Genomic DNA, 24,117 nt, shown 5'->3' on the forward strand with positions numbered 1-24,117 from the left:
GAAAAGCCAGAAGTCACAGGGCACCAAATCTGTGCTGTAGGAGGGCTGAGTCACCTGGATGATTTGATGTTTCACCAAAAAACTTTCCATGAGATGTGATACATGAGCAGGTATGTTGTCGTGATGAAGATGCCAATCATAGTTTACCCATAGCCACGACCTTCTGGATCATCCGAATAGATTCCACAGAAGAATGTTCAAGCTTAAGGCAAAATTTGATGTAGATTAGTTGCTTTACTCACTTGATCATTTTGAATAGACAGCCACACGGTACACAAGTTCACTCATGGTGACTAGGACACCCCCACTGACTAGGACAGTGAAGTCATCATTGATCACACATGTGCATTCCAGTCTGCAGTCCTTGGCTGCCAGGTTATATCAGTGTCATGCAAACTATTTTCCTTATATTAGCAATGGCTGGACTTTTTCTGTACAGACGTTGTCTGTCTATGGACCCTCTCTATGTCCTTTTTGGAGAAGTGTCTATTCAGGTCTTTTTGCCCATTTCTTGAGTTGTTTGTCTTCCTAGCATTGAGTTGTATTAGTTTTTTGTATATTTTGGAGATTAAACCCTTGTCAGATGCATCATTGGTGAAAATGTTTTCCAATACAGTAGGTTCCCTATTAGTCTTGCTAATGGTTTCTTTAGCTGTACAGAAGCTTTTTAACTTGATGTAGTCCCACTTGTTTATTTTCTCTTTTGTTTCCAGTGCCTTAGATATATTGGCAAAAATATTTCTACATTGAATATCTGAGATTTTACTACCTATGTTTTCTTCTAGTATTTTTTTGGTTCTGTGACTTACATTTAAGTCTTTTATCCATTTCTAGTTTATTTTTGTGTATGCTGTAAGTTGGTGGTCTAATGTCTTTTTTTTTTTTTTTTTTTGGTATGTCTCAGTCCAGTTTTCCCAACACCATTCATTGAGGAGACTGTCTTTGCTCCATTGTATGCTCTTGCCACCTTTGTCAAATATCAGTTACTCCTACAGGCATGGGCTTATTCCTGGGCTTTCTGTTATTTCTGTTGATTTTTGTGTCTGGTCTTGTGCCAGTAACAGGCTGTGTTTATTATAGTGGCCTTACAAGTACAGTTTGATATCAGGACTTATGATACCTCCAGTTTTGTTCTTTCACAAAATTGCTGAGGCTATTTGGGGTTTTTTGTTTTGTTTTGTTTTGTTCCATATACATTTTTGGAATATTTGGTCTAGTTCTGTGAAGTATGCCATTGGTATTTTAATAGGAATTACATTGAATGCATAGATTGCTTTGGGTAGAATGTCCATTTTAGTAATGTTAATCTTTCTAAACCATGAACACGGTATATGCTTCTACTGATCTGTATCTTCTTTGATTTCTTTCTTCAGTGGCCTATAGTTTTCCAAGTACAGGTCTTTTACTTCCTTGGTTAAATTATTCCCAGGTACCTTATTTTTTTTTCTTTTTATCTCAATAGTAAATAGAATTGTTTTCTTAGTTTCTCTTTCTGATAGCTCATTTTTGGTATATAAACATCCCATCAATTTCTGGCTATTAATTTTATATTCTGCTACTTGGCCAAATTCATTTATTACGTCTGGTAGTGTTTTGGTGGAATCTTTAGGGTTTTCTATGTGGAATATCATGTCAGCTGTGAACAACAACAGCTTTACTTCCTCCTTTCCAATTTGGATGCCTTTTATTTCTTCTTGTCTGATTACTGTGGCTAGGACTTCCAGGAACTGTATTGAATAAGAGTGGTGAAAGCCCTGTCTTGTAGACATCGCTGTTTTGTTCCTGATATCAGTCAGGAACAAGAAAGTGTTCTTAAGAAGAACACTTAGTTTATGTCCACTGAGAATGATGGTAGCTGTAGGTTTTTGATATATGGCCTTTATCATGTTGAGGTATGATCCCCTCTATTTCTACTCTGCTAAGCATTTTTCTCATAAATGGGTGCTGGATTTTATAGACTGCTTTTTCTGCATCTATTGATAGGATTATGTGATTTTTGTCTTTATGTGATGAATCACATTTATTGATTTGTGAATATTGTGCCAAACTTGCATCCCAGGGATAAATCCCACTTGATCATGGTATATGATCTTTTTGATGTATTGCAGGATCTAGTTTGCTAATACTTTGTTAAGGACTTTAGCATCTATGTTCATCAGGAATATTGGCCTATAATTTTCTTTCTTTATTGTAACTTTACCTTGTTCTGCAATTAGGATTATACTGGCTTTCTAAAAAGAGCTTGGAAGTCTTTTTTTCCTCTTGAATTTTTTGGAATAGTTTGAGAAGGATTGGTGATATTTATTCTTTGAATGATTAGTAAAATTCTCCCAATGGAGCCATCTGGTCCAGGGCGTTTGTGTGCCAGGAGTTTTTTTTTTTTTTATTACTGCTTCAATTTAATTGATTGTTATTGTTCTATTCAAGTTTTCTGCTTCTTCCTGTTTCAGTTTTGGAAGAGTGTATGTTTCTAGAAATTTATCCTTTTTGCCCAGGTTGACCAATTTCTTGGCATATAGTTGTTCACAGTAATTTCTTAGGATACCTTGTATTTCTGTGATACCATTTGTTGCTTCATCTCTTCCATTTCCCATTTTATTTGAGTCCTCCTTTTTTTTGAGTCTGGTTAAAGATTTGTCAGTCTTGTTTAGCTTATCAAAGAAGAGCTCCTGATTTCATTGAACTTCTGTATTCCATTTTTTAGTGTCTATGTCATTGATTTCTACTCTTACCTTGATTATTTCCCTCCCTCTGCTTGTTTTCTGGTTCTTTTAGTTGTAATATTAGATTGTTTATTTGAGATTTTTCTTGCTTCTTGAGGTAGGCCTGTAATCCTGTGAACTTCCCTCTCAGGACTGCCTTCATTGTGTGGCATAAATTTTGGGTAGCTGTGTGTTTGTTTATTTTCATTTGTTTTTAGGATTTTTTTGATCTTCTCTTTCATCTCATTGGCTACCCATTCATTATTTAATAACATGCTATTTAGCCTGCAAATATTTGAATGTTTTTGAGTCTTTCTATTGAGGCTGAGTTTTATTTGGTTGGTCAGGAATTTTGTTTGGTTTCAAAGTAAATATAAAAGACATTTTTTATTTTCACCAATAACTTTATTGAACAACCTATTACACTGTTTTGTTCCTCTACCTTCTGCCATCTTTCAGGCAACTTCATAATTTTATGTTCTGAACACTTTTTTCTTTTTGAGCAAAGAACAGTTTAGGTGCCTTTTACTGTCTTCTATGAAATTGAAATTTTTTTCTCTTAAGAGAATTTTGTAAAGACCAAAATAAATGGAAACCCACAAGTGCAATATCTGGTGAATATGGCGAATGAATCAGAACTTCCCAGCTAAGTTGTAAAAGTGTTTGCCTGGTCATCAAAGAAACGTGTGGTCTTGTGTCATCCTGATGGAAGATTATATTTTCTGTTGACATTCTGGACACTTTTTGTCCAGTGCTGCTTTTAGTTGGTCTAATTGGGAGTAGTAATTGTTGGAATTCATTGTTTGGTTTTTCGGAAGGAGCTCATAATAGAGGATTTGCCTTTCAATCCCACTACATACACAACATCACCTTCTTTGCATGAAGACCAGCCTTTGGTGTGGCTTGCTTTATGGTCTCTTCCATTCCACATTATTGTAAAGTATCAACTTTTCCTGTCCTATTAAAATTTGTTTTAAAAACAACAATTTTGTTATACTTAAGTAGAGAATCACATGTGAAGATACAGTAAAGACTTTTTTTCCCTTAACTTATGTGAAACCTAAACATCAAAGCAATTCACATGACCAAGCTGGTGCAAATGATTTTCAACACTTGATTTGGATGGTTTCAGTATTTGGTTATCTCCCTCATGATAAAGTGTTGATTGTTCTCAAGTAATGTATCGATTTAATCCCTATCAACTTCAACTGATCTACCCAACTGTGGAGCATCATCCAGCAAGAAATCTCCAGCACAAAACTTTGCAAACTACTTTTGGCATGTTCAATCAGTCACAGCATCTTCTCCATACACTGAGCAAATCTTTTTTTGCATTTCAGTTGCATTTTTACCTTTCTTCATGTAATAAAGCATAATATGACAAAAATGTGTATTTTCTTCCATCTTCAATATTAAAATGGCTACACAAAAATTCAGCAATTTTGGTGTTTTTTAAATGCACGCTGATATGACAGCTGTCACAATACAATCTAACAAAATTGTTTTGAATGAAGATAAAAACATCCAGGCACTCCTAGTGCTATCTTATGGAAAAAACCAAACAAGTGTTTTGTCCATCCCAGTAATTTCATGCCATTTTGATCCATGAAAATGGTTGGTATGATTTCAATTTTCTTGAATTTGTACAGGCTTGTTTTGTGGCCTGATGTGGTCTTTGGGAATGACCCATGTGCACTTGCGAAGAGTGTATACTAGTACACTTATGCTTTGGGGTGAAATGTTCCATAAATATCAATTAAATCCATTTGATCTAGTGTGTTGTTTAATGCCACTATATCTTTGTTGGGGTTTTTTGTCTGGAAGATCTGTCCATTGTTGACAGTGGGGTGTTAAAATTCTCTATTATGACAGTATTGTTGTCAATATCTTCCTTAAAGTCCACCAAGGTTTTTTAAAATACATATTTAGGTGCTCCTGTATTGGGTACTTATATATTTACAACTGTTATATCTTGTTGGATTGAACCCTTTAGAATTATGTAATGACTCATCTTTTTTTGTGGCCTTTGTTTTGAAGTCTCTTTTGTCAGATATAAGTATTCCTACATCAGAGAGATATATATATTGTTATAAAGCAGTTTATATAGTAAGAAAGCAATGACTGTTTATTCTTCACAGTGATTGGTTATAATATATAAGAATTTTCATTGGTTATCTCATATCAACCTTGTGAAACAGTTCAAGTTTTACTTAATGATTTCCAAAGGCATAAGCAGAAAGTAACCCAGGTCAAACTAGTCTTGCAAAATAAGCTAAATTAAGCTTTGTTTATAATGGTAAACTGGTTTTGTCTGCTCAGGAAATATTCAAGGCTGGTCTCCATTTGTTTTTTTTTATTTTAACAATATATTTAAATTTGTGTAGTCTTCTAAGTATAGAAATCTTACTTTCCTTTATGTCCCTTCCTCTCTCCCATTTATAAGTATTTTAAACATTTCCTATACATACCTTAAGAACCACATAAGACTGTATTAGAGCCAGATGAAGGTGGAAGCCTAGACTTCTCAGTTGGTCTTTTCTGATATCAGTGGGGTCTGGGACTGCAGTTTTTCCCATGTCGTTTCGCGAATTACTTTGTACAAATTTTGGGTGTTGTTAGGCTTCCTCTTTCCTGGTAACACCTTTGCTAGGGTGCAGGTTTTACTGGAGATTTTTTTGTTTTTGCTTTTGTCTGCGCTCATTAGTATTTCTGGGTGCTGACTTCTCCATCATCTAAACAAGGATACATTAGGCAAAAAGAAAACCCAGGAATTCTCTACCATGTTTTTCTGCAGATTTAAAGGTCCCTACTTGGTCTGTCTTACTATCTTTACTTTTTAGTGTTTGTTTGTTTTATATATAATCTCCAGGGTTTTTAGCTGCACTTTGCAGAAGAAAAATGGGGGGAAGTCTTTTTCATCCTGTGCTGGTACTGGCGCTCCCTCTTCTATTAAATTTTAATTACAGTATGTTGTTTCTGCTCTGTGAAAGTTACTTATCAAGAAGCCAAAGTTCACATAAAGTAGGAAAGAAATTATTCTAAGGATGGTTATGTTTAGTAAAAGAAAAATAAAAATATTCAAATCAACATAATGAAGAGAGGAAGTTCCCTGAGACAAGTATCTATCAAGAGAGATGGATACTTATAAACAAGAGTGATCATTACTTTAGGTAGGGTTGGGAAACTTTTAGGAAATGGGTTTGAAATGTTGGGACATGGAAGGAGGCATTTTAAGTGGCAGAAGTAAAATGAATAACATTCTTTGTCTTTCTGGGCAAAAACTCAGATGACAACTATTCAGCTTAATAAATGTGTGCTCCTTAGCAGTAGCAGGAAGAGCTGTTACTTATTTCACAAAGTTTTCTTTCTCTCCTCCTCATGCTCAGGCCTGTCCCAGAGATTCTGATGTGTTGGTCTTGGGGGGGTGAAGATGGGTTGTCGTTTTTGTTTTTCAAGATTCTTAAAGGCTTGTAGTATATGTCCAGGCCTAGCAGATGTTATGGCTTCATCTCTAGATAAAAACAGTAACTTAATTGATTTTAAATTAGTAAACAGTTATTTAGAGCCTGCTTTGTGCTGGGGAATGTTACAGAAAGTGAACATTTGACATTTTTAAAAACTGTCAGGTTCGCCCTGGCAGGTGTGGCTCAGTTGGTTGGAGCATTGTCCCATAACCAAATTGGGAGTTCATTCCCTCATCCATGCGCATATGATCCTTGGACTGGGTGTGTACAAGGGTCAACCAGTCCAACCAGTTGATTGTTTTAAATGTCATATAAAGAGTTATAAAATGAAAGGATAGCAAAGATTCCAGACAAGTGGGAGTAAGAGGACAGATATGTGAATAATTGAATTATAAGAACTAAAATTAAGAAATTTCTTAAAGATGAACCATTCTGCTTTAGTCCATTCAGGCAGCTTATAACAGGATACCATAGACTGGGTGGCTTATAAACAGTAGAAACTTATTTCTGGAGGCTGGGAAGTCCAAAGTTAAAAGCACCAGCATATTCAGTGTCTGGTGAGGGCCACCAACTTCCTGGTTCTCAGACAGAGAGCTTTCTGGTATTTCTTTTATAAGGACACTAATCCCTCTTCATGAGGGCTCTACCTGATCACTCCCCAAAGACCCCACCTTCAAACCATCACCCTAGGGGAATAGGTTTCAACATAGGAAATATTAGTGAGACACAAATATTGAGTCTAAAGCACAGTCCAGCCCTGCATGTTATAAATGAAGAAACTGAGGCTCATAGAAGAGCAGTGATTTTCTCAAGGCTGTAGGGCTTATGGAAGATGGAAGGAAAAAATCTGTGCAGAGTACCTGGGGTCATCACCCTATTAAATATTTTCTAAACTATTTTCATAAACATCTGTGGCTAAGTTAGTGGAAAAAGTGCAATAATTTTTTTTAAGAAAAACAGGATCTTTGTTTACTAGGATACTCTAAAAATCATTAATTCTATTTAGTTTTTTTGTAGATGTTTTTTCCCTTCATCAACATAGGAAGTGGATCTTTTATTTTTTTTTTAATAGGGGACCACTTACTTACTTTCTCTCATAATCCTGAACTGAGCCAGGAATGTTATTGATAGAGAAGTGGCAAACAGATTTTTGTTTGGACCAGTCAGTGTTTTTGAAATATGTAAACACCAATAACCTATGTTAGTAATCTTCTAATACATCATTTCTAAGTCCGATTAATTGGTTTGAAAAATTATGCATACTTCCTTTTGCAAATTGAACTGAATATGATGATTCATAGGCGCATTTTCCTTGGTGATCATGTTTCAATTTGTTTGTCGATATGTTTTAAGCTGAAAGCATATCGACAAAGTCCGTGAGGAGGCTAGGAACAGAGAGACATGAGACCCAATCTAGCTCTATTTGTGTGACATTGAACAAATAATTTCTTTCTTGAAGACACAGTCTTACTCAGAAAGTGAAGAAATTGAAGTAAATTACATCCCCGATGTATTTTAATTCAGAAATCTGTATTAAAATAAGTAAAACTAAGAAGCCACAAGTTTTTCAGATTTAAAAGCATGCCTTTGTAACTTGTGGCATGTATGTCACGTTTTTGGTATAGCACTCACTCTCACAACATCCTGACCTTTTTAATGCTATGTTGGTTCTGCTCTCCTTTCCTAATGTTCTTTATCTGCTAATTCTTGAAAACCTGTGATTTCAAAAGAAGTACAAAGTTTTTGCATGTTAATTTTTTTATTGCCTAATTTATAATTAATGCAATGTCTGTGTGTTTAACACCTACAGTCTACCCTTTTTAAATGCTTTCATTTTTTTTGCAAGACTGGAATATGCTACTTTAAAAAGAGATATAATGATTAATGTATGCTAGAAAGAATATTTTATTTCTTATGCGCTAATTACAAATATTAGAGGAAAATATTTGTTCTTAAAATATATGAAAAATAAATAGGTATGGAATTATGTTATGTTTTAGTAATTTGAGCTGCCTATGTTTAAAAAAATGAAACCTGTCTTCTCATTAACACTATTGTTGTGTTATTTTTTAAAAAAGTATAACTTTGGTTTCTTTATTTTTTTGGTTCCTTTTTTTTATTATACCTCCCTACCCCGTCTCTCTCTACACAGGGTGGGTATTCTGCTCCCTCCTTCTCTCCTTGGCAGGGCTCCTTCCAGGGGATCCCACGGACTGTTCCACCGCACCGCAGACAGAGTGAGTCTGTGTCTCTCACTCCTATCCTGCTCTGTCTTCCCCTTCATGGTATTACCCTTCTGCATGATCTGTCCCTTCCCAGCACCTCCTCTCCTGTTCAGTGACCTGCAGGCACGTGCTAAACCAGCACTCCCTGGGCTCCTCTCAATTAACACTCCCTTTGACTGCATGTAAATAGACTTTCACCTAGAGCCTTAGGAGAACTATCAGAAGTTAATTTCATTCTAAAGTTGTTAAAACCTATTGCCAGCAACCTTAGACCTACTGACATGCGTCTGTCTCTAATGCATTTTTTCATGACCTTGAGATATGTGAATAAAATTTTTTTTTATCTAGTTACTTTAAAAATGTACACAGTCAGCAGAGGTATAATGAACAGATGCATACTGTTTAGGGAACAGGCTTATATAACCATTGCACATTTCTTTAAATATTTCCTAATTAGAAGGCTTTGATTACATTTTATTGTCTCCTAAAATAAAAATCTTTTGAATCGTTTTTCAAGGGTGTTTCTTAACAATATGTCCTTGTAATTCATCAGCTGCTTTACAAGTACAGAAGAAATGGCTTTTCAATATGCATGGATTACTAACATTTCTAATGATTTAGTAATTGTTTGATTTTTAAAAATCTGTTTACATTAGAAGGGATTGTTTATATTATGTACTTAAGTATATCTGGTAAGTTGGATATATATTATCTTTTTGAAAAGTCACCCAAAAAGCTAATGTTAAAGAAAAAGATATAAATATTGTCAGTCACTTTTACATTTTCTCCATGTATTTACCCTTATTTGTGATACATACCAGTTTTATCATAAATTTTCCATAACTGTGTGATACATCAAAGGTCCAAAAGAGGGAATTTTAAGCAATTAAAAGTGATTTCTTAAAATTAAATTTTATTTTTTTAATTAATCAAAGTTATTAGATATCAACATGAATTTGAGACAAAGTTTGAAGTTTATTCTTTAGCTGTTATGCCTCTCCTTCCCTTTTGCACTTCTTTTCAAATGTCAAAATCCATTATAAAATACTAAAAAATTTAAATCCATTATGAAGTCTCAGCAATTAAAACAACATGACACCAGCACAGAAATAATCAAGTAGATCAGTGAAATATAATGAGCATTCTAGAGACAAATGCATATATCTGTCTAACAATATAATATATGATTAAGTTGATATTTAAAATCAATGGGGGAGATAAGGCTTATTCAACAAATAAGGTGCATGGACCACTATTACTTGAAATAAAACAACTATAAAGCCCTATTTCACACATTATACAAAAAATATTCAGGTGAGTTAAAAATAAATATGTAAAATCTAAGGAGTTTTAGGAGAAAATACAAAATAATATTTTTCTTACCCTGAAGTAACATATTCAAACCCAGAATCTATGAAATAACATATTGACTATATGACCATATTAAAAATTTAAGTCTATATAGTAATGTCCTTTAGATAGGTAAGTATTTGCAACACATCTAATAAATGGTTAATTAGTTTTCTGATTTTTTTTTTTTTAGGGAAATAATTCTACAAACATTTAATCAAAAATGGATAAAGAATATCAAAAAGTCATTTAAAGCTTTGTAAAAATAATAGAAATAGACAAGAAATATACAAAAATAGGTTTAGTTTCAACAAATAATAAAGCAACAATTAAAATAATACATCATCACAATCAGATTTAATATTAAAAATATTGGTAATATCAAATATTGGTGACTGTGAAAGGAACCAGGACTCTTCATTGTAAAACAGTGCCTTTAGAATATGTTGCAATACTGGTTTGGTGGACGTGTATTCCTTTAACCTTCCTTCGTCTGGGAAACTCCTTATTTCACCTTCCACTTTAATTGAGAGCCTTGGTGGGTAGAGCAGTCTTGGTTGCAGGCCTTTATTTTTCACAACTTGGAATATTTCTTGCCATTCCCTTCTGGCTTGCAGTGTTTCAGTTGAGAAGTCAGCTGCTAGCCGTATCAGGGCTCCCTTATATGTTACTGCCTCTTTCTTCTTTGCTTCCTTCAGGATTCTGTTTGTCTTTTGATATTTGTCATTTTAATGATGATGTGTCTTGGAGTGGGCCTCATTGGGTTCCTCTTGAATGGACCCTTCATGCTTCCTGGATTTGTGTGACTTTTTCTCTCCTCCAATTAGGGAAGTTTTCCATCATGACTTTTTCAGACAGGTTCTCTATGCCTTGCTCCCCCTCTTCTCCTTCTGGTTTCCCTATTATATGGATATTATTACATTTCAGGTTGTCCTGCATTTCCCTCAATGCCTCTTCATTCTTTTTGAGTCTTTTTTTCATTTTCTTGCTCTTTCTGGGAGATTTTTTTTCTACCTTATCCTCCAGCTTGCTGGTTCGTTCCTCTGCTTCATGTAGTCTGCTTTTGATTCCTTCTCCTGCATTCTTCAATTCAGAATTTGTATTCTTCATTTTCTCTTGCCTCTTACTGATGGTTTCTCTATGTCTTTTCATGCAGATCTAGTTTGCAGTAAGTTCCTCATAGTTTCTCTGTAGATTTTGTAATTCTCTCTGAGCTCACTGTGCTCATGGAGCTTCCTTAGAACCGTTGTTTTGAACTCAATATCTAATAGTTTGCTTGCCTCTATTTCCTTTAGTTCTCTTTCTGGGGACTCCTCCTTTCCCTTCAATTGGGTGATGTTTCTTTGTCTTCCCATTATTTGTGAGACTCTTCTCTTTTGCTTTTGCTTCTTAAGTTGATCTGTCTTGATTTCCTGACTTTGTGGTGTGAACTTCTGTGGTAGGAGAGGGCTGTTTTTTCTTTCTGGATCTGCCTCTGATGATGTCAGCTGTTGACCCTGCCTTACCTTAGGCGGTCTGTTCGAGACTTCCAGGAATCTATTGTTTGTGGCTGTCTCCTTCAGCTGTTAATCTAATCACTCTGTACTTAGCAGGCTTAGAGACAACCACTGGGCAGTGCAGAGTCCCTCTTAGGGATGGGGTATTGAGTCCTCTCATGCTGCTGCTGCTCAGGGGAGTGGTCTGCCTGAGCCAAGTGGCTGCTGCTGTGTGGGGGAGGAGTCAGCACCAGTATCCTGCCAGCTACTCTCTCATTTCTCTCCCCACAGCCTCCCTCCCCAGTCTCTCCTCAGGAGTCTCTAGACCACTCTGTGCCTCTTTTAGCCAGGGATCTACTACCTATGGCTGCCACTCTGTGTACTGAGTGGGGTCGAGTCCCTGGGGCAGGGCCATTGTGTCCTCTCACTCTTTTGCCACTCAGTGGAGTGGTCTGTCTGAGCCCGATGGCTGCTGCCATATCGGGAAGGAGTCAGCATCAGGATCCTGCTTCCTACTCTCTCAGTTCTCTCCCCAAAACCTCCTTCCTCAGTCCCTCCTCAGGTGTCTCTAGCCCACTCTGCCCTGCCTTTGCCAGAAACTATGGTAAGTGGCTGCAAATAAAAGTTTATGTGTTGGCCCTTTAAACAGCTCTTTGTATCTCCAGCTGCCTGTCTCTGGCAGAGAACAACCCTGCCGTTTTTCCCAGCTGGCTGTTACCTCTGTACGTTTTGGGCTCTGGTGCTTCAGGCTAGAGATCCCCGCTTATGGTTTAGACCCTGCTTTTCTCAGGGGGATCCAACTGGCCCTTTCATTATCCGTCTGGTGCTGCTGCCTGCGGGTGCCCCACCTGCCTTCTTGAGTCTCTACTGCACTCCTTACCAGTTAGGTTTTACTAAAGCTGACTCTTCTGTCTGTTTGAGGTTGTAAGGCTCCTCTCTTGCTATTGTTCAGTTTTTGTTCCAGGTGATTTCTCCAAAATTTATTTGTAATTCCAGGTTGGTCCTGGGAGGTCAGTGTGACTTCCACTCACTCCTCTGCCATCTTGATTCTCCCCTTGCACTGTTTTAAATTTAAATAGAATAGAGCGTTTGTATAGGCTTTTATATCAAGTTCTTTTGTAGCAGGTTAATTTGTTTAGTGGACGCAGTGAAAAGAGGAATTTATTTCTCCTTTTCCATCTTCTACTATCTTTGTAAACTTTCATTATTTACCTCTCTTGTCTGCAAGTAAGTTTCTTTCCTTTCTCCTCTATTTAAAGATTTCTAGCACATAAGAATTACGTTTAATTGCTAGTGGTCTAATCTGAATTTCAAGTGCAATTATAACAAATGATAATGTATTTTGGGCCTGTAGCCAGTAAATAGCATGATTGACAGGCTTACCTCTGATTTACACACCTACCTTGAATTTACCGAAGGTGGCTTTTAGCTCCTATTCTTTTCCTCAACCATTCTTTTTCCCCATTCTCCTTACCCTCAGCTAGCTATAATATGGAATTGAAGTTTAAAGTTAATTACTTTTGCATTGCAGATAGTGTTAGATTTATTTTTAAAACATGTTTCTCAGAAACATCCATTCACTAGTTTCTTATTTGTATTGAATTTTCTTGTTGCTTTCCTGAGTCACTGGCTCTCCATTTTCAAATGCTTCTTCCTCCTTTCCTTTTGGCTTTACAGCCCTCTTTTTCATTTCCAACTATGAAACAGCACTGTCTTGCAGCACTGCTATCAAGATTTGTCTTTCTAGCTTTTCTAGATCAAATCTTTCTCTGAATCTCCAAGTTAGTAAAAAGAAAGTTTTGGTTCTCCAGAATTTGGATGTGTAAACCACCTAGGAAAATACACATGTACACTGGAGTCTTTTCCTAAGTAAGTTCTCATGGCTAACAGAGCTAAGAGAACTGGCCCTGGGACTTGATTATTGAAGCTTGTGGGACCATGTTTGTGGAAATTGGTGACTAGATGACTTGTTCTTAGCTTTTTAACAGTGGAGCTTAAAATATTCCTTTAAAGAAGAAATATGTTCCAAACTACTACACTATTTTGAATTTACTCTGAGAACAGCTGAAGCAGTTTACTAATGAAATCATTATATATATTTTTTTAAATAATAAAACATAGAGAAAGAAAATGGTATGGAATTATGGGAGTAAATCCAGTGGTTTTTCAGATGTCTTTTTCCTGCACTAAACATATTCAATGAAATATTTGTTTCCACATTTAGTTAATATGTGATTTCTAGTTCTGATTTTTTGGAAAATTTAATTCTGTAAGTGATGGTAGATAGTTGAGAGAGTTTACCTGCATTATAACCTGTTTCATTAATACATTCTTTCCGATGCCCTCTTGAACATCCACTAAAATGAACTGCTTTTAATTTTAAATTTAGAAGCCAGGTAGTGTTGGCTATTACTGTTAGTAAGGCCATCTGCTACTTTTTATTATTTATTTTTGTTAATGTATAAAAGTAGTAGCCTCCATTAAAAAGAGAGGCTGGTATCAATATGCAGAGTGAAATAAAAAATGTTTGCAGGGAATATTTAGCTCTGGTCACTCAAGGAAGCTGCACTAGCCCAGAATGCCCTTTGCTGAATGTAAGCATAACTCTAGAAAAATGGAGATACAAGGAAAATCCTAGTCTTTAAGTATTTTTTTTTTTCTTTCTCAGGGCATTTTGATTTGCATTTTTTTTCTTGAGTATATCAGTAGTGTCAGCTTGAGGATGTTAATTCTCCAATTTCAAAAAATCTTTCTCTGCGTTAGCAGAAAATATCTACATGTAGTGGTTCTTCCTATTTATTGTCAGTAGGCACTTCAACTTTTGTCCAAATGGATTTAACTGGAACTAGTTTAGTCTTTCTAATTGTCAGCTGTGTAAAATTAGGTAAAATAACCTACCCCATAGTGGAAAATGTAATAAAAATAATTATTTTTGGCAAGTGAAAACCTTAATAATTTCAAATAGCATTTCTTGCTAGAGCATATGCTTCTAGGAATTCTTGACTTTTCAAAAAGTTTACTTTGAGATTATACGAACTTCTCACCATGCCTAAACTGACTTAAAATTTGCTGTTTTACACACTTGCTTAAAGGAATTTACAAATCTTACCTTCCTTTACCTTAACATGTACAATAACTTAAATGGGAAGAAAAAAATTTTTTGAATATGAAAAATAGCATAAATGCATATTTATGTCTCAATAGCCATATGTCTTAATGGCCCAGCAGATTTTTGTAATTTTTGCCTGATTTCTAAATTTATATCATCATAATAACTAATTATATTACCAGAATTAGATTAAGAATGGTGATTATATTGGCTTTATATCCTCCTCCTTCTCTTATAACCTTCAGAGGTTGTTTCACAAGCCTTTTTGAAAAGCAACACTTTGATTACAACCCACTATGTATTTACTGAATGAAACTATGCATTTAAAAATCAACACCATTTGTGTGTATATTTAACATTCAGATAAAAGATTCATGAAATAGTACGTTTTCTTAGGATATATGATACTTGTATATTTTATTCTTAATTTTTTGTTTTCCTTTTTTTTCACGTAGTATCATTATGTGAACGTTTTTCATATGAGGGCAACCCCCCAAAACGGAATTTATTTATAAAAAAATGTGTAATTATTCTTACATGTTTAAACTTTAGTCATCTTCAAAGTACTCTCCATTGGATGCAATACACCTATCAAGATGTTTTTTCCGCTGCTCAGAACAGTTTTTGAACTCATCAATTTTGATGTCTTTTAGTGCCTCTGCTGTTTTTTGTTTCGCCTCTTCCACATCGGTAAAACATTTCTTTTTGAGGACTTTTTTTATCCAGGAAAACAAAAATGTCACTTGGGGTGAGATAGAGTTAATAGGGTGGGTGAAGTATGGGGGTTGTGCCATTTTTGGTCAAAAACTGCTGACCACTCAGTGTGATGTGGGCAGGTGCACTCATAAATCACCCATCATGAAATGGGCAAATGCACTGAAAGAGTCCTCAGAAAAATTTCACTGAAGCTGAACACAGTCTCCCACAACAATGCCAGCTGGTACACTGATACAAATGGGTTCCTAGAACACTTAGCTAGTAGGGGAAGCCTGTACTACAAGGGGTCCACCCTATAGAAGGTAATTCCAGTTTGTTGTGGGTCCCCCCATATCATAAATGTTTTTTAAAAACATAATTTTAATGGCTTCATGATATTACATTATCATGTGTGGATATACTCTAATTTATTTCATTTTTTTCCCAGTTGTTGGGCATTGATATTGTTTACATTTTTCCCTATTAAAGATACTGTTGCAACACCGGTCATGCTTGTGTATAGATCAGTGTCAACATCTCTCAAGTAGATTTCTAGAAGGATATTACTTAATTAAAGGCTGTGCATTTTCTAAAAAAGTTCGCTGTGTATTGTTAAACTTGTCAAACATGCTCATAAGGCATTAATGTGGTTCAATCTGATTGGCTTCACCATATGACTAATTTTATACATGAGGAGTCTGTCAACTTCAGTACTTTAGTGAGAAATTGGCTTTAAGAGTGACTTTTCATAAAGATAAAATATTTTCCAATGAAATGGAATCTAGGGTAACTCAGTAAAAACTGAACAATTCAAATTTACACTAAGCTAATTTTTTGATATGTGGTTAATGTAGAATATGGTTCTTTGTCCATTTTTGCAACTAATTCAAGTACTGTTTAGTATAGTCATTGGTTAACTGACTAGAAATGTACATGAAATTCATGGTCCAGTATGCTGTCCCATAAATCTAGGTGTGGGTTAGTTTCTTTCTCAGCAACTTGGAATTATGAGAAACACAGCAGTTACTGTTTTCTATATAAATCTTTTATAATAACCTGCTATGCAGATTTTGGGTTTGTCAGCTGTATTTGTTTCTATAGCTAGTTCCTGCAGTGTCCTACTCTGGGTAAATTTTATCATGCCAATGGAATTGTACTATTATGATGTTACTTAGTTTTATTTTATGAACTACTCTGCATCCCAAAAGTAGATGTTGATGGGTTCTCTGTCTTAGAGATACGAAAATTAAGCATCTTATATTGATTGTGCCTGTGGAAAATTCTTACTTAAGTCACTGTTACTCACTTTGATAGTTTCTAAAAGCAGTTAACTGATCAACTTAGAAGAGCCATTGAATTTCTTACTTTAGAATTTGCCTATCTATATTCATAAATCAGGTATCTTTTCTGAGTTCTCTGAGATTGAGAGGCACCATTCTGAGATATAAGGAAATAAGTATGCATTTCTGGTTCCCAAGAAATCTTGGAAGCTATGATTGGATTCATGTGAATTATAGAGCAGAATTCATTTAATCTACAGTAGTCTCCCCAATCTTCAAGATATACATTATGAGACCTCCATGGATGCCTGAAACCTGATGGTACCAAATCCTTATATATACACTATTTTTCTTCCTATTCATGTAAACCTTTCATCTTAAAGAGGAAGTGCTTTAGAGCTTCTCTTTGGCATATTGCTAGCTTTTGGCATATTGCTTTGGCGTATTGCTAATTGCTAGCATCACTACTCTTCTGCTCTGAGGTCATTTTTAAGTAAATCAAGTGTTACTTGAACACAAGCACTGTGGTACTGTGAAAATAGATCTGAAACCAATAGAGCTACCAAGTTACTAACTGACAAGGTAGCGTATACAACATGGATACACTGGACAAAAGATGATTTACGTCCTAGGTGGAGTGGAGCAAGATTTTATCATACCACTCAGAAGAGCACACAGTTAAAAACTTGTTTATTTCTAGAACTGTTTATTTCTGGAATTTTCCATTTAATATTTTTAGACCATGGTTGATTACAGGTAACTAAGACCTCAGGTACCTGAAACTGTGGACAAGGGGGGAGACTACTGTAGTTTTACTAGGTATCCAGTCATGTCTTCCATCTCTAGTGATGTGTGGAGCCTCACTAATAATTTAGAACATTATATTGAAGACATCCGTAAAGATCAGATTATGTTTAATTGGTCTTTAATGCAGCAGCAGTAATAAAAGTAAACCAAGTACTGAGTTGTATTTAGCTTATAATGAAGAAGACTCTGAAATTATTAAAAAATAATGTCTATTTTCATCATAAAGGATTGCATGCAGCTAAACCTTTTTAGATATTTGGAATATGAATATTGTCAAAATTCTTTTGAATATTTTATTTAGAAAAATTCAAGTGATTACTTGTAAGTTTGAGAACTTTTACATACACTGTTCTATAGATATGAATATTTGTGCTGACTTGCAAGAAAGTATCACACTTTAGCAAGAAAGTCTAAATCTATTATTTTATTTCATACAAATATATTAAATAATGTCTAGAAAAAAAAACCCGAAGGCAAAGCAGATACTGTTGACAGCTACCCAATCATGGCAATTCTTTGGTGTTGTGTGTGGTCTCTGACACCATTGTCCTGTCTTTTTCTTGTCTCTGCTCTCCCATTATGCCATTGGCAAGGAGTTGAGAAGTTAGTCCATTACTTCTCTGACAAAGCGTGGTACAGTACAATTTTAGATTTTTTTCCTACCACCTTTCTCATAACCACTTTTTTAGTTTATTTTTTTCCGGTTTGCATGATGCATGACAGAGCCTGCATGAAATTACAGGCATGTTACAGATGGCACCATTTCTATCTTTCTTTTAACCTTTAAAATGTCTTTAATAATAATAATAAGCTCATGTGTACCAAGAAAATAATTGTAGGTAATTCCTGTTTCTATTATGCAGTAACATTATTTCACTTCTGAACATTTCCTGCTTTCTCTTTTACACACTGAAATATTTTTACTCTGTTAGAACTTGATGTATCTAGCTGCCATTTTACTATTTTTGGTTACTTTAGAACAAGAATCTTTACAGAAAGCCATATGAGTATTTTTTTTTCCTTACGGTAATGCTAGAAATCTTTGAACTGGTATGAAAAGGTGAAAGTTTTTCTTAGTGATGAATGCTAATTAGCCTTTCCTTGTATTCAGTGTATTTTTTCAAGTGGACCACTTGGGACCACTGTTTCCCACAAATACTGCTCCACAGTGTGGCTTGTGTTTGGTGTTTGAGAATTATTCTATGTAGGATAGATCAGCTAAGAAGGAATTAGGGTATTATCCATTCTCTGAATGTTGGTATTGAATATGCCTGTTGAGTTTTTAAAATAATATCTGATTATGTTGCATATTCTGAACGTTTTAGCACTGCATTTTAAATTCTCAGTGGGTTCAAATTCCGGCTTTGCCTTTGCTAAGGTGTGTGAATTTGGACATGTTACTTAACGTTCATTTAACCTCAGCTTACTTACTTACCAAAAGAAAACATTACCTTTCACCTAGGGTCTTGTGATAATTAGAGATCATACACGCAAAATTAGAGTCTGGCTATCTACCCTTGGTAAAAAGGGAAACTCTGTTCTTGGTCCAGCATTTAATATTTCTCAAGTATTTGTAATGTGTCGGGCATTATGCTAAGCACTTTGAATGCATGTTATCATTTAAGGTTTGCAGTGATTCAATGTGATATAGGTAACTGTAATTATCCTCATTTTATAAATTATGAAATTCCAACTCAGGGTAGTAAGATAATTTACCCATTGTCTCACCGAAAGTAAGTGATAGACTTGGGACTCAAAACCCAAGTTAGTTGACATTAAGAGCTAAATGATTCATTACCATGTTGTACTAGCTCCTTCTTATAGCCATATATAAATTCTTACACTTTAAAGTGCCTTGCATGTCCTAGCTCTGGTGTATCTCCAGAGAGGCTGTTATGGAATCTTGACTTCTGTGTCATATCACATATGCCTGCTATGGATTTAAAACATTTAAATGGGACTAACATTACTGAAATGTGTATTTGGAGCCGTGAAGCCTCTTATTCTGTAACAACTAGTTTATTATTATACTGCTATAGAATGTGCCTCTTTATTTCCAAGACCCAGTTACAAAAAGACCATGGTTTAAATTAATCATTTTTACACCCTTAAATCATAGGTAACATTTATTATGTATATCTGATATGCTGGGAGGTCCTATGATAAGTATTTTATATGGATAATATATATTTAATTACCAAAATTAGAAATGGAATATTGCTGAATGCTTAAAACAATATTCACAACTCATTTTATCTAGAAATACTTAGTCCCCAAGTAATAAACATTTGTCGCTTAGCTGTGTTCAAGTTAAAAGGTATTCTTTCTTGCTAGCCTTCTGTACATGAATCAGTAAGCTAACCGCAAACTTATTTAGGGTAAACTTTTTTTTTAATTACAAAATTTTTTCCATCAGTGCTTTTGAAAACTTTTTATTTATTTATGAGGTCAATGATGCAGCACTAATAATCAAATTAGTGCTGCATCATTGACCTCATAAAGAAGTATCATTTTGATTATTATTACCAAAGTAGGAATTCTGTAATACAGCACTCACTAATACTCATTTATTTATTTATTCATTTTTTTCTAGCAAACGTACGTGTGTGTGTGTGTGTGTGTGTGTGTGTGTGTGTGTGTGTATTCTCTACCATGTTCCAAATGCTAGGGATACCAGCTACAATAACAAAAATGAATAAAGCATGGTACATGCCTGTAGGAGCTCAGAATCTCTGGTTCTTTGTAAGTAGCCCAAAATAGATATTTAAGATTATCATTGAAGATGCCTACCAATCCCTTGCACAATTAATTACTCAGTAGTTCCTGTCACTGGCGCTCTTGACCTTGACACTTGTAACTGTTGCATCTGAGAATTAACAGAACAGTATGCTGAAGCGTACATATTTAACCGAAGTAAGACTTTGTTAAAAGTTACTGCGTCCAGTTAGAAGCACTTAGCTCTTAAGTCTAAAGATGAGTCCACATTTTAGTGTCAGTAACCAACCCTTTTACAGGTTGCAGCCTTTTTACAAGAGTAATAAAGTTCTATTTATTTGTGACTATGGGAGTTTCATGAAGCCCGCCCCCCTCCCCAGCAGTGGGGGTTCCTTTTGCCCTGAGTCTTACAGGCTGCTGAGGCTATGAAATGAATGGGCCACTTCCCCAGAGGCATTTTTTCTTTCTTTCTTTCTTTTTTTTTTTTGTTTTTGTTTTTGGATACAGGGCAGTGCTTCGGCTTGCATCTCCAAAACCAGAAACCCAGAAGTCATCTTAAATTCCTCCTGAACAACCACTTATCTGTCCCACCTTCAAAATCCCTTTCAATTCTTTCCAGTGTTTCTTTTACTATCCTAATTTTAGACCTTTATAATTTATCACCTGGGCTGCTAGTAATAGCATACCACCTGGCTGTTTCGCTTACAGTCTAAGTGCCTCCCCTTACATAGCTCACTGATTCCACCAGTGACATTGTAAAATACACGTTGGATCTTAATGATTCTGCTGCTTAAAATTCCATCTGCTGCACAAGTCAGACCTACTTATTAGTGTTTAGAAGCTGATCCTTGCCTATACTTCTCACCAGTAATGTGTTCTCCCAATTCAGTCTAACATTTTGAAGTTACTAGAACATACCATATTCTTTTTTTGCCTCTCTGCTCTACATTGGTCCCCTATACACTGAGTACTCCTCCCTTTGTGTCTACTTGGCAAACTCCTACTCATCTTAAAACTCATTTCAGATGTTTGTGATTCTTAGATTCCCCCTACGACCTCCCTAGTAAGGAATATGTTTTCTTTTTGTTTCTCTGTGTTGTTACACTTGAGACATGGTCTCATCATTTGTTTACCTACCTTCCTCACAAGGCCTCTCAACTACAGGAATAGCATTGTATTCGGCTCCATGTTTTCCTACAGCTAACAGTGTGTGACTCATCATTGACTTTTTTTTTTTTAAATGAATGAATGATCTTTAGTATTCCTTCCTGTTGGTCTTATTACCCATGAGAACATGGAGGTCTTTCTTTTTATATGTAGAATTCATTCTAATGATGTCTGAGGGCACAGAAGCAGTAGTGAATGTGATCAAGATGAATTGTTCTCACTTTGCCTTTATATTAATACAGTTGAGTGTTTAGAATTTGGGGAAATTGTACTGCAAGCAACAAGCCACCAGAATACATCTCTTAGCTTGCTAGATGTGAAGAGGCTTGTTGTTCAACTTACCAGTAGGTAATTGACAGTCCAGTCCTTTGTGGGTAACCAGCTCTGTATAATCTCATACCAGGAGCAAGTCATTTCCTTGGTCCTTGCTATAGTCATATCTTGATATTTTCAAGAGACTTTTTCTTTTTTAAAAAAAAAATTTTTTAATTACAGTTGACATACAATATTATATTAGTCTCAGGTGTACAACCCAATGATTAGACATTTATGTCACTTAAGAAGTAATCACCCTGATAAATCTGGTACCCATCCAAAACCATACAAAGTTATACATAATTATTATAATATTATTGACTATATTTTCTATGCTGTACTTTACATCCCCATAATTATTCTGTAATTACCAATTTGCACTTTTTAATCCCTTCACCTTTTTCTCCCATCCTCCCCAGCTCCCTCCTATCTGGCAAACCTCAAAATGTAAGAGACTTTTTTCTTTACTGTAGTAGCAAATTAGTTTTCAAATAAACAATACAGCAATACATTTATTTTATGATAGGGAAATTATACCACTTTTAGTAAAAATAAAAATCTATGTTATTTACTCATTATTCGGAATTCACTGATTTATTTAATGTAAGCAAGCAATAGTTTAGACTTTTTAAATATCATTGTTCAATTTAACTTCTCTTAGTTAAAAAAATTTTATTTTTAAAAATCTGTTTTTTCTAATTCTTTTATATTTGATGTGGCACTTCATTATATTTAATAAATAGCTGCTCGCCTTTCTGTCTGCACTATTTCCATTTAGTTCTCTGATAAGTAGTAGTCAGTTGGGTAATATAAGTAATCAGAACAGTGCAAATGGATACTTTATCTGCAATTCCCAGTGTCCCTTTTCTGGAGATTTGGTTATCTCAGTAAGTGTATTACTTTGTCTTAATTAGCAAAATCATACCTTGCATTGAGCTGATAGCACACATTTATACCTGCTTTTTCTTACTAGCAATAGACATATTACAATGAAGTCATTTTTAAATTGTCACTGATATTTTCAAAGGTCTTAGTTGTTTCAAGATTTTTAACTTGAAATTACACTTTTTGGGTGTGAAAGGGGGAAACAAGTCTCCCTTCAATTAACCATTTCATGCCATACCTGTCTTCTCCTTGGTTTTTTTCTCTCCCCCTATTTAGTAGATTTTAGTGTTAGGGTCCTGTTCTATGTTTTTACTAATTTTTGTAGAGCATATGATTGCTTTGGCATGGTCATTTTTTTCAAGGGAATTCCAAGGAGAATCTTTTAAATTAGTTACATGGTTATTTTAGTACCTTTCTTCTTTTTTCTTCTCCCCCTCCCCTGCCACTCCTCCTCTTCCTTCTTGTTTCTTTTAGTACCTTCATTCTTGAAGGACACTTTATTCATCTCTATGGTGATTTATTGTGAAAATGCCCACTAACTTTAAAGTAGGATATTTCACCTTAAGTAAAAACCGAGGTGACTTATTTATTTTAAACATTCTAAAATAAGAGTTTAATGTAACATTATGGATTAATTTTGAGTAGTCATTGTCTTGATTTTATTATTTTTTTAAATACCAAGTCAGCCCTATACCATCTTGGCCAACCATTCCTCCAAGAATTAGTGAACTTTGTTCTTAAGAAGTCCCCAATTATATGCCATAATATAATCCCTGATTGCTGATTCTGGCAGCCATAGTTCAGTGCTGGTCAAGGAGGTGGAATAAGTGGCAAACAAATGATGCAGTCAGTACAACTATATCCACCCCTTCTGTTGGAGAAATTTTAGAAATACTGTATATATTTGTTTATCGATTGGCAGTTTTTAAAAGTTATTTAATAGTAAAAAAAATGGTCCTTTAAGTTCATGTTTCAAAGCCCTGTACCAAGCTTTTCAGTATTTTCAGCCCACATTATTTTATAGAAAGTGTAAGTCTGTGTGTGTGAGTGTGTGCGCATGAGTGTGTTTATACATATATAGCAACTATCCCTGTATCAGGACATGATCAATAGGCTCTGCCCCATATAAATTATTTGGGTCATTGAAAGATGACTTTAAGATACATATTTCTTTACTGAATGCACAAAGGTAATGGAAGTTGCAGGTTTCCTCTGAGTTGTATAGAATATAACCACACAGTGAGCTCTAGAAACGTGTGTGCAAGGCACATTGGCCTCTGTAAGAACTTTGCTATTGTGAGCTTCAGTTCAAGTGACAGTCAACTTCAGATTTGTTTTCATATGAGCCATCATTCCAAAGGCAGATAGTTTTTAACTTGTTAAATGGATGTTCACTCTTGGGCAAGGTAAATCTGTTTTCTATGTATTTGCCATAGCGAAACCTCAGTTGATCCCTCGTTTGGCAGTGAGACAGAATAAATAAGCTATGGAAACATTTTATTCTGAAACTTTTCAACAAGAATTTTAAAGGTAGCATTAGCTAAGTATATTGACCTATTTTTGTTTAACTAGAATTTCCTGTCAACTGAGAATATAACCTTTATTCTAAACTTTGTTCTCAATAGAGGTACAGTACCTTGACACTTTTATTTTTTACAGTTTTTAAATGTTACTCATTTGAAATTATAAAGAATAATTTCAATTATTTTTTAATGAGTAAAATGTGTAATATATATCATGAAGAAAAGTGTTGCACAATGTCCTAGCATATTCTGACAATTTCATATCCCCTTATTTCTAGGAAAAATGGTTTGTTTCGTATTTCACTTTCACATCAATTTCACCAGAATGAAAGGCCATATTTGTGGGAAATGACATTTCAAAACTGGGAAAAAGGAAAGAACATATTTATGAGGAAACAAATGAT

General features: G+C 35.0%; 1 protein-coding gene across 5 annotated transcripts in view; it reads left to right on the forward strand.

Moving 5' to 3' along the window:
• Positions 1–24,117, forward strand: part of CCSER2 (coiled-coil serine rich protein 2) — a 212,363-nt gene that overhangs the window by 182,257 nt on the left and 5,989 nt on the right. Inside the window, exons 10-11 of one of the 5 annotated variants that reach the window (XM_054580459.1) lie at positions 8,319–8,451; positions 17,702–17,741. The exons of 3 other annotated variants lie outside the window; for them this stretch is intronic. In XM_054580459.1, the coding sequence (XP_054436434.1) occupies positions 8,319–8,451; positions 17,702–17,741 (173 nt within the window). The remainder of the gene's footprint in view (positions 1–8,318; positions 8,452–17,701; positions 17,742–24,117) is intronic. One more of the 5 variants, XM_054580460.1, reaches the window with a different exon arrangement.

The sequence above is a fragment of the Pteronotus mesoamericanus genome, unplaced genomic scaffold, assembly GCF_021234165.1.
Source record: "Pteronotus mesoamericanus isolate MK-2021 breed Mesoamerican mustached bat unplaced genomic scaffold, CSHL_Meso_final contig_59, whole genome shotgun sequence".
NCBI classification, from domain to species: Eukaryota; Metazoa; Chordata; class Mammalia; order Chiroptera; family Mormoopidae; genus Pteronotus; species Pteronotus mesoamericanus.